Below are 13,186 nucleotides of genomic sequence, written 5' to 3'. Positions count from 1 at the left end.
CTAACCAGCAGGAGGCAAGTTCCCTGGGAAGTTTATTTTTGTTTGTTTTCGCAGCTTTGAAATAAGTTTTCTTTTCATCTTCTACAAACATTATTTTCACTGAGGTATGGAGTCCTCTCTTTCAGACAAGATGTTATGACAGAGCATAGACTCTCCATGTGCAGAAACTGTTGAAGGAACTCTTGGAACACATAGGGCTCTTGCCTAATGATGGAAAAATGGTTTAAACCCCAGGCCTGCACACAGTTAAAGATCTGCTGGACTTTCTAGACAAGCAGTTCAATATCTTCAGTGTAAGGTTATGCATGTGCACAAGCCTTTCAGCCATCAGCGTCTTAAACAGCTTAGTGTGAAACTGATATTCTGCTTTTCAGCAGCTCTGAGTCTTATTAGTCTCTGCGGCAACTCATGTTTAGCAGGAAATTTTTTGTCCTACTGGGGCTAGATTATGGGATTATTAGGTTTTTTAAGACGACCTGTTTTCTGTCAGCAGCTCAAGAGTTTTTATTTGAAGAGCTCTGCTCGCTAAAGATCTATTTGTGTAAATCAATGCACGCTACATAGTGGCACTGGGCCAGTTTGTTTGGGTGGTTTGTTTTGGCAGCATCAGCAGTGCACCGGTGAAGTCCTGCTCAGGGACTTGGACGGAGGATTCAATGGTGGTCCAGGTTAGCAGTGGGCTTAAGAAGCGGGTGGAGGCTGGAAGGCAGTTATTCCCTCCAGTCCTCTGCCATCACATCAACATGATCATTTTGGTGTTAGCTTTGTAGGTTAAAAGTAATGTTTTATTAACTCTCTTCATAAAAACATAAGCGCATAAGCTAATGCTAGCAGAAACCTGTGGACTGGGAATAATTGTGGGTTTTGGAAAAGATATTGCAGGAAACTTGGAAGTCATGAACATTTTTTATTCCATGCACCAAGAGGGAAAGGCGAATAATCTCTGTAGTCAGAAACACAGCTCTTAAATTTACAGTTTTGAAGTCAAACTGGCACAATTAGTCATATTCTTCCTCCAGAGGCAGTTGTACCAAAAAAGCACATATGCTATGGTGAAACCAGGCTAATCATGGGAGGCAGTGAAACTGGAAGAACTCGCCTTTTTCAAAGAGGACTTGTAAATGGATGTCAGACATAAAATGATGGGTTTTTTTTTTAATTTTTTATTTTTCACCTGTGCGGTGGGCATTGTTAGCAGGGAGAAGACAGAGTACACTGTCATAAGACTCAGTATCAGCAGCTTTGAATGATTGTCTAAACACTCTCTGTAGGTTTGGGGTGCATATATATGGAAGGTGGTAGTTCAGCTCTGTACTGTGCTCTCCTGGAGTCACTGGGGTTGCACAAGTGCAGCTGAAAGAAGAATTTATCCCCTTTTTTTTAAGTTCCATCCTGATTTCATATTTCTTGAGCTAAATCCCAAAGGAACCACATCTCCTGCTATTATATACTATACCCACTACTGTCTGTTTTTCCTTCGTCTCTCTGCCAGTGCATGGACCCACTTCCAGGATCTTCCAGAAGATTCCTGGAAGGTAACAGTTATTTCTCCATGTAACTGTGCAAGCACTCATCCTCACCCTGCAATAAACATTATGTAAATTGAAATAGCTAGCCTTTTTCTGGAAGTGGGATAGGTTACCATGTGTTTACAGTGGTGTGCATAGTTACCAGAGAGCAGCTGAAGTTTGGTGACTTATTTGTGTGTCCAGGCTCAAAGTGTGTGATGCCTACCAACAGTGTGTCGTATTGTAGGGAATGAACTATTTGGAGGAACGTCGCCTGGTGCACCGTGACCTTGCTGCCAGGAATGTCCTTGTTAAGACTCCTCAACACGTGAAAATCACGGACTTTGGGCTGGCAAAGCTGCTTGGTGCCGATGAGAAGGAGTATCACGCTGAGGGAGGCAAGGTAAAGCACATCAGAGAATCAACTGCTGTGCAATCGCTAGAGCTTGTGCTTCCACACAAGCCTTAAACAAAGGGAAAAAAATGAGAGTGTATTTTTCATAGCACTCAGCTGCCATCTCAGCATGCTGCCTTTGAAGCCTGTGGAAGTCCTCTGAAATCAGCCGAAGCAGCGTCAGGCCAGTGGGACTGCAGTGGGAGCAGAGGTAGCAGAGCAGTGAATGCTTTTGAAATTCCCACTCAGAATGTCTGGGAAAAAGCAAGATTATTTAAAAAAAAAAAAAGGTTGAATTCATCAGTGTAGCCAAGACCAATAAGACTGTGCAGTTTATAAAGAGAAAGGGAATGTTGTATATTTATAGCAGAAGAAAGACCTGTCAGACTTGGTTCAACACGCCTTCATGTTGTACTACGTGCTGATGGAGGGAATGTGTCCTGCTGAGAAATTAAAGAGAAGCTGCTTGCAAATATTGCAGCAACCATAAATAGAAACCATATGGGTGTAGATCATTCTTTGTCATGTAGCCTAGGATTGGATTTGTGTCCTGTTATGACAGAAGATTTAACAAGTAGTTATTTGACTGTTAAAAATGTTGTAAAACTATTTTGTAAGAGATATTTCTCATATGTCTAATACTCCACACATTCCCAGGTTCATCATAATATATGAAAATAATAATAATAAAGGGACTCAAAAGTTGCCTGCTCTACCATTCAGATAGCTGTGTTGGTTGGTTGGTTGGTTGGTTTTTTCTTTCCTTAATTTACATACCACCTGGTGGTAAATATCACTGGTAAATTTTGGATCAGTCTCTTAAGGATTCTTTGTGAATTTTCCTAGGTTCCAATTAAATGGATGGCCTTGGAGTCAATTTTACACCGAATTTACACTCATCAAAGTGATGTCTGGAGTTATGGTGAGTTTAAAAGCAGCTACAATTCTTGCAGATGGGTTGGAAAATTGCAGGATTTGCTAGTGACTCTACACTGGCCTTTTTGCATTCTACTGCGAGAAGAACGAGAGATCAGATATATAAACTCTGGGCTGAAATCACCTATCCAACAAAGTAAAATTCCCGTGAAACTGCATGTTAGTGAGTGAGGTGTAAGAAGTTTTGCAGAATATGCTTTCAGGTAATGAGCCCTCCCCTGAATAGGGCTGCAGGTAAGAGACTCTGGTCCGTTTGCTGAAGTTCTGCTGATGGTTTTCTTCGGCCGCTTCACGTGAATTATAACGGACCTGATAATAAAGCCACGTAACTAGAAGGAGGACGTAAAAACATTGGCAACACTGTCAGTCAGTGTCTAATAACTCTGCTGTGGGCTAAAAAGCTTGTGCTGTCCTGGTATTGAGAGGACAATGCTAAAAGGGAAGCAAAGTGATAACCTCCTTAGAGAATTTATTTTTCACAAGCTAGCATGAAAAAAAGGAGTGGAAAGGAAACTTTTCAAAGCAATGTATTGCAAAATTTTCCCCCCATGAGCTCTTATATTCCTGGAAAATATTTAATGCAGATGGTCAGATCCTGTGTACTTTTAAAAGAAGTACAGCCTCGGGTCCTCTTAATCCATTTATGTATCTTGGCATCCAAAATGTTGTTTTGTATCCTAAGCTACTAGACAATCACAACAGCTACATCACAAGAGTCCATGGTATGTCAGCAAATGACGCTGAGGCAGCTGGTTTGCACATCTTTCAAAAACTGCTTTTGCTTGTCTCCAAAGAGATTGTTTTCAAACAAAAAGACAACTTTCATTTTTAAAACCACTTGCTCAGTTGGAATCAGTAACCTTTATTTCCTTTCTGTGGGGCTGGAAAGTTTGTGGAATGTTCAACGCTAAGATATTAGCTGAGATTGAAAAAAAAAAAAAAAGGGGGAAAAAGCAAATCCTTAAAGGAAAGCAGAATGATTTCAACTTGTTATATTAGTCTCTCTTTAAAATCGTGGCAGAAAATGTTTTCTCTGGTTAGGGTTCTGGCAACACAGTGCTTCCAGGAGAGCCCTCTCTGCTTGCCACCTCTCTGCACCCATGCCAAGCAGCCTAGCTCCTGGCAAAGTTGCTCTCATAGTCTTCTCTTCCCGCTCTGCAGGTGTGACAGTTTGGGAGCTGATGACATTTGGGTCCAAGCCGTATGATGGGATCCCTGCCAGTGAGATCTCCTCTGTCCTGGAGAAGGGCGAGCGTTTGCCACAGCCCCCAATCTGTACCATCGATGTGTACATGATCATGGTCAAATGTGAGTTCGCATTTTGGGTTGTGGGTGCTCATCTAAGCTGAATAAGTAACACAGTTGCCTTTGTTAGATTGCATTTGTGTGTGCTGTGTTCTTGGTAATGGCACAGAAGTAGGGTTATGTAAAAAGAGTGGTGACACTAGAGTGTGTTCCCGCACCTTGAGCTTTGCTTAGGAGTATGGGATATGATTTCATGAGTCATTAATTCAACCAACTAATGTTTTTTTCACCATTCACACCACTGGCTGATATTGTCAATTATTTTGAACGGATATGGTCAGGCAGTATAAATTAGCGTAACACCAACCACTTTACCTGATGCTCTGTTTTTGTACGTCTAGAAAATAAAATGAACACTGCCTTCTCCTCCAGGCTCATCCTTAGCTCAGTAATATGCCTCCTTCTGCAACCACATATGTGGATTATGTCCTTTTACTAAAGGAATGCCAGGAGCACAGGCAACAACGTAATGGCAGATACACATAAGGGTCCAAAGTTCCTCTTCCAGTTTCTTCCTCGTTTTTGGATGCCCCTTTTTGGCACGTAGCTGTAGCAGCAAAGTAGCTCAAGAGCAGAGAGTCTCTGAAGCACTTTTTGGCCACTTAATGGCACCTCAAAGGGCTTCTGGACCTCTAATCCCCTTTCCATCTATATCACCTGCTAAAATGTCAGATTATTACCTGGCTTCCCACGCATCTCTAGGCCATAACTGCTGCATCCCTGCCCGCTGCTGTGAGGATGCTGATAAGCAGCCCACTAGGTGGCATTTAAGACCTTCTCACTGGAGCAACATATACCTGTTCCTGAAATCGGAGCCACGCTACTACAAACGCTCCATAGGTGCAGCGCTTTTTGGGAGCTCTGGAGTATCCACATGTCACTGTGTTGAAACAGGCACCACACAAGGTGACCCTGATCCCATGCTCAACAGGGCAGGCAAGAAATGGATACAGGTGTGTGCACCTAGCCTGGAAGCTGCCCAGACCCCAAAACAGTGTACTAGAAACTCCTCCTCAGAGATGCTGAACCCTACTGACACCTCATCCCACTGCCTTTCCGTAGGGTTAGTCCAGATGTAGAAAGGAGGAATTTTTACAGGCACCTAATCAGGCACCTGTTGCTTTTAAAACATAACCAATAGAGTGTCCCCATCTGCTTTCATACTATTGCAGTGAATTTTAAATGCAAGAGTGTTAAGATCTGGGGTTTGAGCCTTCCTTCTGGCACAGGGCTCAGTTGCACATCTTTCACTGCTCTGATCTCCCCATGTTTGCAGGCTACAGCGCAGACCCTGTTGAAGCTGTGCCATTTTGTCTAAAGGAATACAGGAATCTCAGTTGCCTGTTTTATAAGCAGAAAGTATAAGCTGGAATGTTCAAAGTTATTGCACAATAATTACTATTTTTTTAATTTAAGAAACAGCATTTAAATGTAGGCAACTCAAAGTGAGAAACAGTAGATGCTACCTCTGCAAGAACAGTAAACTTCCAATTGCTCTGTCTAAAAGCAAGAAGCTTTTCTTGAATTATCAGGAGATATATTTCTAGCATGCTAAAATATCACTGAAAATTATGAGATTTTGTCTAATGCAGATTTCAGATGACATGTTAGCACTTCATTTCTCCATTACTATGGATAAGGTGTTTCTTCTGAGTTCCTCTAGATACACTAAGCTTGACTTTTGTTGTTTTTAATTTTAAACACAAGAGTCTCCAGATCAGCTAATCTGTGAGTTGACGACAGAAAATGTGGGTTTCCTAACTAATATCACATGTAAACCCACCGGTATCTATATTCTAAATCTCTTCTACCATTGATCCACAGTAAGCTATAGGACTGCTTTTTGTTCGAGTCTGTTTACTAATTAAATACAGCTTAGATATAGTTAATTTCAAAATGTCCTCAGTGAAGATGTTTTGAATTTTAGAAGACATCTGGTACAGAAGGAGGCTTCTGCTGTAGCCTTACCAGGACTCCATGAAGCAGTGCAGTGACTGTCAGACAGTCAAATCATGGTACCTCTGCAGGCACCCACTGATTTTTTTTGCTTTCTTTCCTTCAAGAGCATTTTCAAAGCAGACTTAATTTGCATTATCCTTCAGGTGGGACCTGCTGCCCACATGGAGACAGGCCAGCAGGAGAGGAGACAGGCTCAGCCTGCAGCTTTTCCAACACAGGGTTTTCTTACCTCCTTTCTTCTTCCCAAAAGTCCCAAGATCTGCATTTTAAATGCTGAAATTCACACCAGTGGCTGGTGAATGAACTTTTTATGGTGGTCCCTTAGGGGTAGCTTCTTCCTTTGTTCCACGCATGGCACTGCTCTTTTTGCTGTTACATTTTATTTTAAACTCTGTGTTTGATCACCAAAACAACTTTATTTGCACATTGCTTTCCCTCCAGGTTGGATGATCGATGCAGACAGCCGTCCCAAGTTCCGTGAACTGATAGCCGAATTCTCGAAAATGGCTCGTGACCCTCCACGCTATCTCGTTATACAGGTACTAACCACAGTGGTGGGAAGATGTCTGATGGGCATTTAATATGAAGCCCAAAATTATTAGTAATGCATATGAAAACATATAATACTGATAACTTAAGGCCAGATTTATTGTTGCTTTCCAGGTCTTAACACATTCAGCTAGAACCACAAACAAAATGTCAAGACTGGTCACTATTTTCTTAGTACTGGTTCCAGTCTAGGACCAGCAACAGTCCATACTGCAGTCGTGAGAGGAAAACAAGAGTTTGATCCTCTTCAAAATGTATCTATTTTACAGCAGCTTGGACAGAGATTGCAGGCCCAAGTTCCCCTAAACTCTGGGTAAATTTGGTTAAACGCATAGATCCAGGTTTTGCATCTTGGGCCTCTTGTTAAATTACTTTGTCTCACAGAGAAGGGGATAGCAAGGGCTTGAAAGGAGTTTGCAAGTCCTCTCCCATGCTGACTTTTTTCCACAGGGAGATGATAGGATGCACCTGCCCAGCCCTACGGACTCCAAGTTTTATCGCACCCTAATGGAGGAGGAGGACATGGAAGATATAGTGGATGCGGATGAGTATCTCGTGCCACACCAGGGCTTTTTCAACAGCCCTTCGACATCCCGCACTCCCCTCTTGAGTTCATTGGTATGAAACTTTTCCACTGTGGAAACATGATAAGAAATTTTAAGAGTGAACTGCTTCTCATAATGTCTGTATTTTCTTTCTCTCTGTTTTAAGAGTGCTACTAGCAACAACTCTGCTACAACCTGCATTGACAGGAATGGGGTAAGTGGAATGACCTTTAAAAAAGGAGTAACTCCTCCTGTGTGGATCAACTTCTACAAAACAATTCCTTTACTATTGTTTTTCTCTACTTCACCTAGCAGGGGCACCCTGTGCGGGAAGACAGTTTTGTCCAGAGGTATAGCTCAGACCCAACAGGCGCTTTCTTGGAGGACAGCATAGATGACAGCTTCCTGCCAGCCCCAGGTGAGTACCTCTCCTGTGTTTCCATCTCATGGCCACTCATTCACAAACCTTTTGGTTGTAAATATAATCACTGCCCTTCCTTTTTTACAGGAAGCAATTCAAATGCTTGCTACCTTTCTTTGCTTAGCAAACAGAGGTGGAAAAGTGCACACATATCCTTTTCTTAGACTTTATCTGGCTGCTTCTGCCCATTTCTCATTTCAGTTCCCTCACAAGCCAGGTTCCTTATGTTTGCTGTATGTGCCATCTAGCCAGGGAGTTTGCATGTGTGGTTATATGTTTAAATCTTTCTACTTGAGAAGGTATCCTCTACAAAATGGGTTTCATCCCCTAAATCATTTCAGCAATATAAAGAGCTTTATGGCAGTTTCATTGCTTTCAGAAGTGGATTCACAGAAGGCAGTTTATGGTTTCACATAGACTTACAGCGTAGGTGATCAGAAAGCGAGCCAGCAAGCACTGAAGGGGATGGGGATGCATTACACATTCATGATGCTTTGTGTCCTTAAAAAATCCCAACCAACCTTTCCAAGAATATGCCATAGCTAAAAAGGGTGAAAGGCCCTGCGAGGAATGGCATTGAAGTGAAATGTGGAGTCCCTGTATTTTCTGGTCATTTTTCTCATCTCCAAACATTTTTTCTAGAGAAACAGCTTCTGGCAGCTAAGCTCCCAGACTGCCATTTCAGAACACTATCTGGGACATAGCCACCCACACGTCACTAAAATCAGCAGTAGCTATCTCACTGTCTCGTGGTCCAAGCCATCTTTCTGCTGGTTTGCAAACAAGATTCTTGAAGGTGAACCTCAGGGCAGAGCATTTGGTGCATTTGGTGCCACGGAATGGCAGTTCCTACGTTTGGCCTGTTTCCACTTGGGGAAGTTCAGTGATGTGCTGTGAGCGAAGAGCAAGTGGCAGCTGGGTTGAAACTACATGTCAGGGGACGCAAATGGCTGCATTAGTTTTATGTTTTCATTTTCTTATTTTTATTTTCTTTTTATTCTAGAGTATGTAAACCAGTTGGTGCCCAAGAAAGCATCTGCCTCAGCAGTCCAGAATCCAATCTACAACAACTTCTCTCTCACAGCAAACTCAAAGGTCCCCACAGACTCCAGCTACCAGAATTCACACAGCACAGCTGTGGACAACCCCGAATATCTCAACACTAACCAGTCTCCACTGGCAAAGACCGTCTTTGAAAGTTCTCCTTACTGGATCCAGGCAGGCAACCACCAAATAAATCTGGACAATCCTGACTACCAGCAGGACTTCTTACCGAACGAAACCAAACCTAATGGTCTCTTGAAAGTTCCTGCAGCAGAAAACCCGGAGTACTTGAGGGTAGCAGCACCAAAAAGTGACTACATTGAAGCCTCGGCGTGACCATGGAGAATTTCTTCTTGCAGCAGCAAGGCAAGCCAGACTCTTAAGTGAACTATCTGGCTGCTGCAAGAATGGACTCTGGCTCAGAGCAAATGGCAACTGCAATGCACCAATAAGCACACTTCTCCTTTTCGGCATGGGGGCTGAAACTGCAAATCCCATCTGAAGGCAGTTTGGGTCTTTTCTTGCCCATTTCTATGAAATAACTGAGGCCCATAGCCTGCACTCGGACGTTTGTTGGGATGGAGCAGGATCTTCCTGGACTGAAGAAATATGGATGCATTTCTTTCATTTTCAAATGGTAGCATGGTAAAAAGCCACTCTGGGATGAACTTGAGAGCTGTACACATTGTACAGTCAAATTCCTTTCTACAGTCTGTATTTTTATAAATGTTTCTAACAGAACTTTTGGATCTTTTACAAAATCAGATGCTTGTACTGCTGTTCTGCTATGTGGTGCTCAGATCACCAGCAGGAAAAAAAAATATTACCAATAGTTTTCCAAAACTTCTGGATCCGAAACTGTTATTCCAAACCACTGAATTTTTACAAATTGGCTCCATATACTGCCTTTTGGCCCAAAGGTGAGAAGTGCACCTAAGGGAGGTGTGAGCAATTCTTCCCGGGGCAGTATGGATTGGATTGCTCCAGAGGAAACTTAGCACAAGGAGCAAAGTGGCACGATGATGCATCACCTGCTAACCACTACTGCTAAGAACTGACAGAAGGAACTCACCTCAAGTCATCTTTGAATCATACATGTTTCTAAAGTGCTCACTAGTCTGTTTTCTAATGGTCAAACCCAAGACATTTTTTTTCTGATCCCTTATGCAGCTGTCAAGTTGTCAAAATGCCTTTCTTCTTCAACAAAACTGTTAAAGATGTTGCCGTAACTGAAAAATGAAGTGTCAAATAATGTTTAACAGACCTTAATTAAATGTCAAGGAAATGCAAATGGTGGCAAATTGGAACATTCACGAGACAGACTGGAAGAACTATACTAAATTAGACTTGACTAGGGCAAGAAACACAGGTAGCTCTAGCCAAGCAGTTTTATTTCCCTTCTTAAAGGGCAGAAATCATTTTCCCTTATACATGTGGCAAAGAAAAGGCGTATATGAGTGTTACACTTCAAGGCAGAATAGTACCAATTGCTGTTTCACACTGGGGCAGAGGCTGGGGCTGGTTACATGTCCCTTTGGGGTTACATATCCTGGCAATGCAGGAGGAGCAGTGAGAATGAATTAAGGAAAAAATAATCCAGAGTGATGGAATATATTATCTCCCTCTTCTAAAACATAGGGCTGCCTACTACTTCTTTAAAATACACAGCATCGTCTTCTGGTTATCAGTATGATATAGGCAGGCAAGGCAAGGCTAAGATTTTAGCTTGACAGTATAAATCAGTCACAGCAGCAAAAGCAACTACTCTTTCCAGTGACCCATAAAATTATTCCATCATTAACATTTCTTATGAGCGTAGGAGGAGTAAAGTGCCTAAAGTGTGAATTTAGTCAGTCATTTAGATGCATCCCACCAGCAACTTGGCAGTGCTATTTTAATCAAACCACTAGATCAGAAGGCAAATGCTCATTTTGGGACAAAGGCCCTTAACTAGTTGAATGCTGGCAACTTGCTTGAGGGTAGCATAAGCAGCTGACTTGCAGAGGATCTGTAGTCTATATTAAGTAGCAAGAAAGAGTCAAATTTATGCTGCTGCTGTGGTTTGAATGCAGCAGTATGTGTTTCAGTTTAAGGATTGCATCTGAAGTCCAAGATCAAGCAGCAAATCCTTAGAACACTCTTTTTACAGATTTATTGAGGGAAGGAGAAGAACAGTCATGTGGAATGACCCTTTTTGTAAGTAACATGGTGTAAAATGCATTAACAGCTTGTATGTGTACAGTGACTCATGGGCCACTCTGCAGTCTAGCATAAAGCAGCATACTGATCTCTTCTCTGGGGTTACCAGTGACAGGACCTGAGGGAGTGGCCTGAAGTTGTGTCACAGGACGTTTAGGTTGGATATTAGAAAAAGGTTCTTCACCCAGAGAGTGGTCAGGCACTGGAACAGGCTCCCCAGGGAAGTGGTCACAGCACCAAGCCCGACAGAGTTCAAGAAGCTTTTGGATGATACTCTCAGGCACATGGTATGACAGGGGATGGTCCTGTGCAGGGCGAGGAGTTGGACTGGATGATCCTTGTGGGTCTCTTCCAACTCAGCACATTCTGTGATTCTGTGATATTGGACAGAATCCAAAGATGGTCCTCTTTGGTAGGTGTGTCTCACCATGACGAAGCCCCAGTCTGGAGGATGCAATGTTTGACTTTGATTATTAGTGGCTTGTATTTAAAACACTAACCAAAATTCAGTTCCCATGTCCAATTAGCAGCAGATTTCTCCTTGCATTCCTGAGAGCAGATTTGTTGTGTTACTCTCACAAGCGTGCAACATGTATGCACAGGCATTGCTGCTGTTCTCCACCCACTGCCTTGGGAGAAATGTACATAAAACTAAAAAAAGATCTTAACAGGATTCACAGATAATCTTTCAGTTTGCTAAAGCTGCTATGTCTCCAAGCAGAACACTAGAAAATCACACAATGCATGTTCTCCCACAGAATCTTCTGAACACTATTGCACAAAGGAATTTATTGATGTTTTGTTTTAATCTGTTAGCTAAAACAAGAAAGCCACTGAGCAGTATCAGTATGTATCCACCAGCATTATGTAGCATGAAAATTATTTAATAGAGGTTAATACACTTGCCCATTAAAACAATTTAGGAGGGATTCAGTAGCAATTCCTTGCTAGAAACAAGGAGATTAATCTAAAAATTAAGCAATGTAAGTTTAAAAGAGCATCTCATTTTGAATGTGATGTTTTTGTTGAAAAAAGTAGGAAAGAAGATGTAGAACCACAAACTCTCAGTACGAACATAAATTCCAGATTGGTGGATCAGCTATATTGTGAAGTATTTCTGGTAAATAGGCATCCTGTAAGCCATGATTTGTAAATTGGTAGGTCAGTAATTATTCAAAAGCCAGCAAAAAATAAAAACTGGATTGTGCTTGCAGGGGCAGATACAGTGGCACTGGGAGTGGACGGGACTGTGCAGCTGCATGGTTGTCACTGGAGGCACAGGTGCTGTGCAGTGTGATGCTCGTAGGGTAACAGACAATAGCAATAAACCAAATGATTTCCAGCAGAGTTAAAAAAAAAAAGAACCAATAAGCAGCTGAGATGTCCTGGTTTTCCCACTGCAGCTCATTGCACATTTAACAGCAAGGAGGCCCCTGCGGGTCATATGTGCTTATACAGGCAAACGTGGTTAGGCAGCATAAATCAACATCCAAAAATAACTTGAAAATTCAGCTGGAGGTGTGGGTAGAAAAGGCTGATTTTAAAAACACAGCTAAATAGGGAAATGTAACATGTCACAGCCACTTTTAAAAGCTAACAGTCTTACTAATAGAGAAAATTAAAATTTCCCTTTTTATGGAATTTTTAATGGAAGGCAAAATAAAATACAAGTCAGTCCTTAGTGTCTATCATAAAGCAGCAGTTAATACAGAACTCCTTTTGCAATAATAATTTAGGACTTTTAATAACTGCTTAGTATATGAAAATGTAAGTTAAATCAAGAGTCTTCATCTTTGATGTTTTCCAGTGATTGTGTACAGTGCACTTGACTTCATTTTGGGCCTTGGATTGTTTCTGCTGCAAAGGGAGTTGGCCTGGGAAATTTTCTTCATGTTGCAATTGATTTTGTGAAGTAAATTCATTGAGAGGCCAAGAGCCTGCTTGTGTTTCCAGCTGACAGGCAACATTGCAGGGAGTTTTCTAGACAGAGAGTTGGATCTAGATGGTGGTTTCTGGAATGCGTTGGGATGATGCCCCCATCCCACCAGCCTCACCATCAGATGGCCACATGAAGCCTTGGCATTAGAAAATGTGGTCCCATGGTTTATTTGAAAAGAAGGGTCTTGTGTAGGGGAAGTAATGCAAGGGAAGGGCTTCATCTGGCCCATCCATATCTAAGATAGCTGCTGAATTTGTCCAGGGCCACTGAGGCCACTGACTGTTCCTGCAGGTATAGGTAGCTCCTATCCCTGCTACCAGCTAGATGTGAAGCCCCCTTGCAGAGATTGCTTGTGCAAAAAGCAATGTACGTGGCATTCATACTATG

General features: G+C 42.1%; 1 protein-coding gene across 2 annotated transcripts in view; it reads left to right on the top strand.

Moving 5' to 3' along the window:
* Positions 1-11,063, top strand: part of EGFR (epidermal growth factor receptor) — a 157,241-nt gene extending 146,178 nt beyond the window's left edge. The window contains exons 21-28 of one of the 2 annotated variants that reach the window (XM_032681999.1): positions 1,756-1,911; positions 2,749-2,824; positions 4,000-4,146; positions 6,544-6,641; positions 7,102-7,269; positions 7,363-7,410; positions 7,512-7,614; positions 8,621-11,063. In XM_032681999.1, the coding sequence (XP_032537890.1) occupies positions 1,756-1,911; positions 2,749-2,824; positions 4,000-4,146; positions 6,544-6,641; positions 7,102-7,269; positions 7,363-7,410; positions 7,512-7,614; positions 8,621-8,997 (1,173 nt within the window). In that variant the 3' untranslated portion in view covers positions 8,998-11,063. Of the gene's footprint in view, positions 1-1,755; positions 1,912-2,748; positions 2,825-3,999; positions 4,147-6,543; positions 6,642-7,101; positions 7,270-7,362; positions 7,411-7,508; positions 7,615-8,620 lie in introns of both variants that reach the window. The other variant, XM_032681988.1, reaches the window with a different exon arrangement.
* The last annotated feature ends 2,123 nt before the right edge of the window (positions 11,064-13,186 follow it).

This window comes from Chiroxiphia lanceolata, chromosome 1 (assembly GCF_009829145.1).
Source record: "Chiroxiphia lanceolata isolate bChiLan1 chromosome 1, bChiLan1.pri, whole genome shotgun sequence".
NCBI lineage: Eukaryota > Metazoa > Chordata > Aves > Passeriformes > Pipridae > Chiroxiphia > Chiroxiphia lanceolata.
Note: the sequence above shows the minus strand (reverse complement) of the source record. Positions and strands in the feature narration are given on the sequence as shown.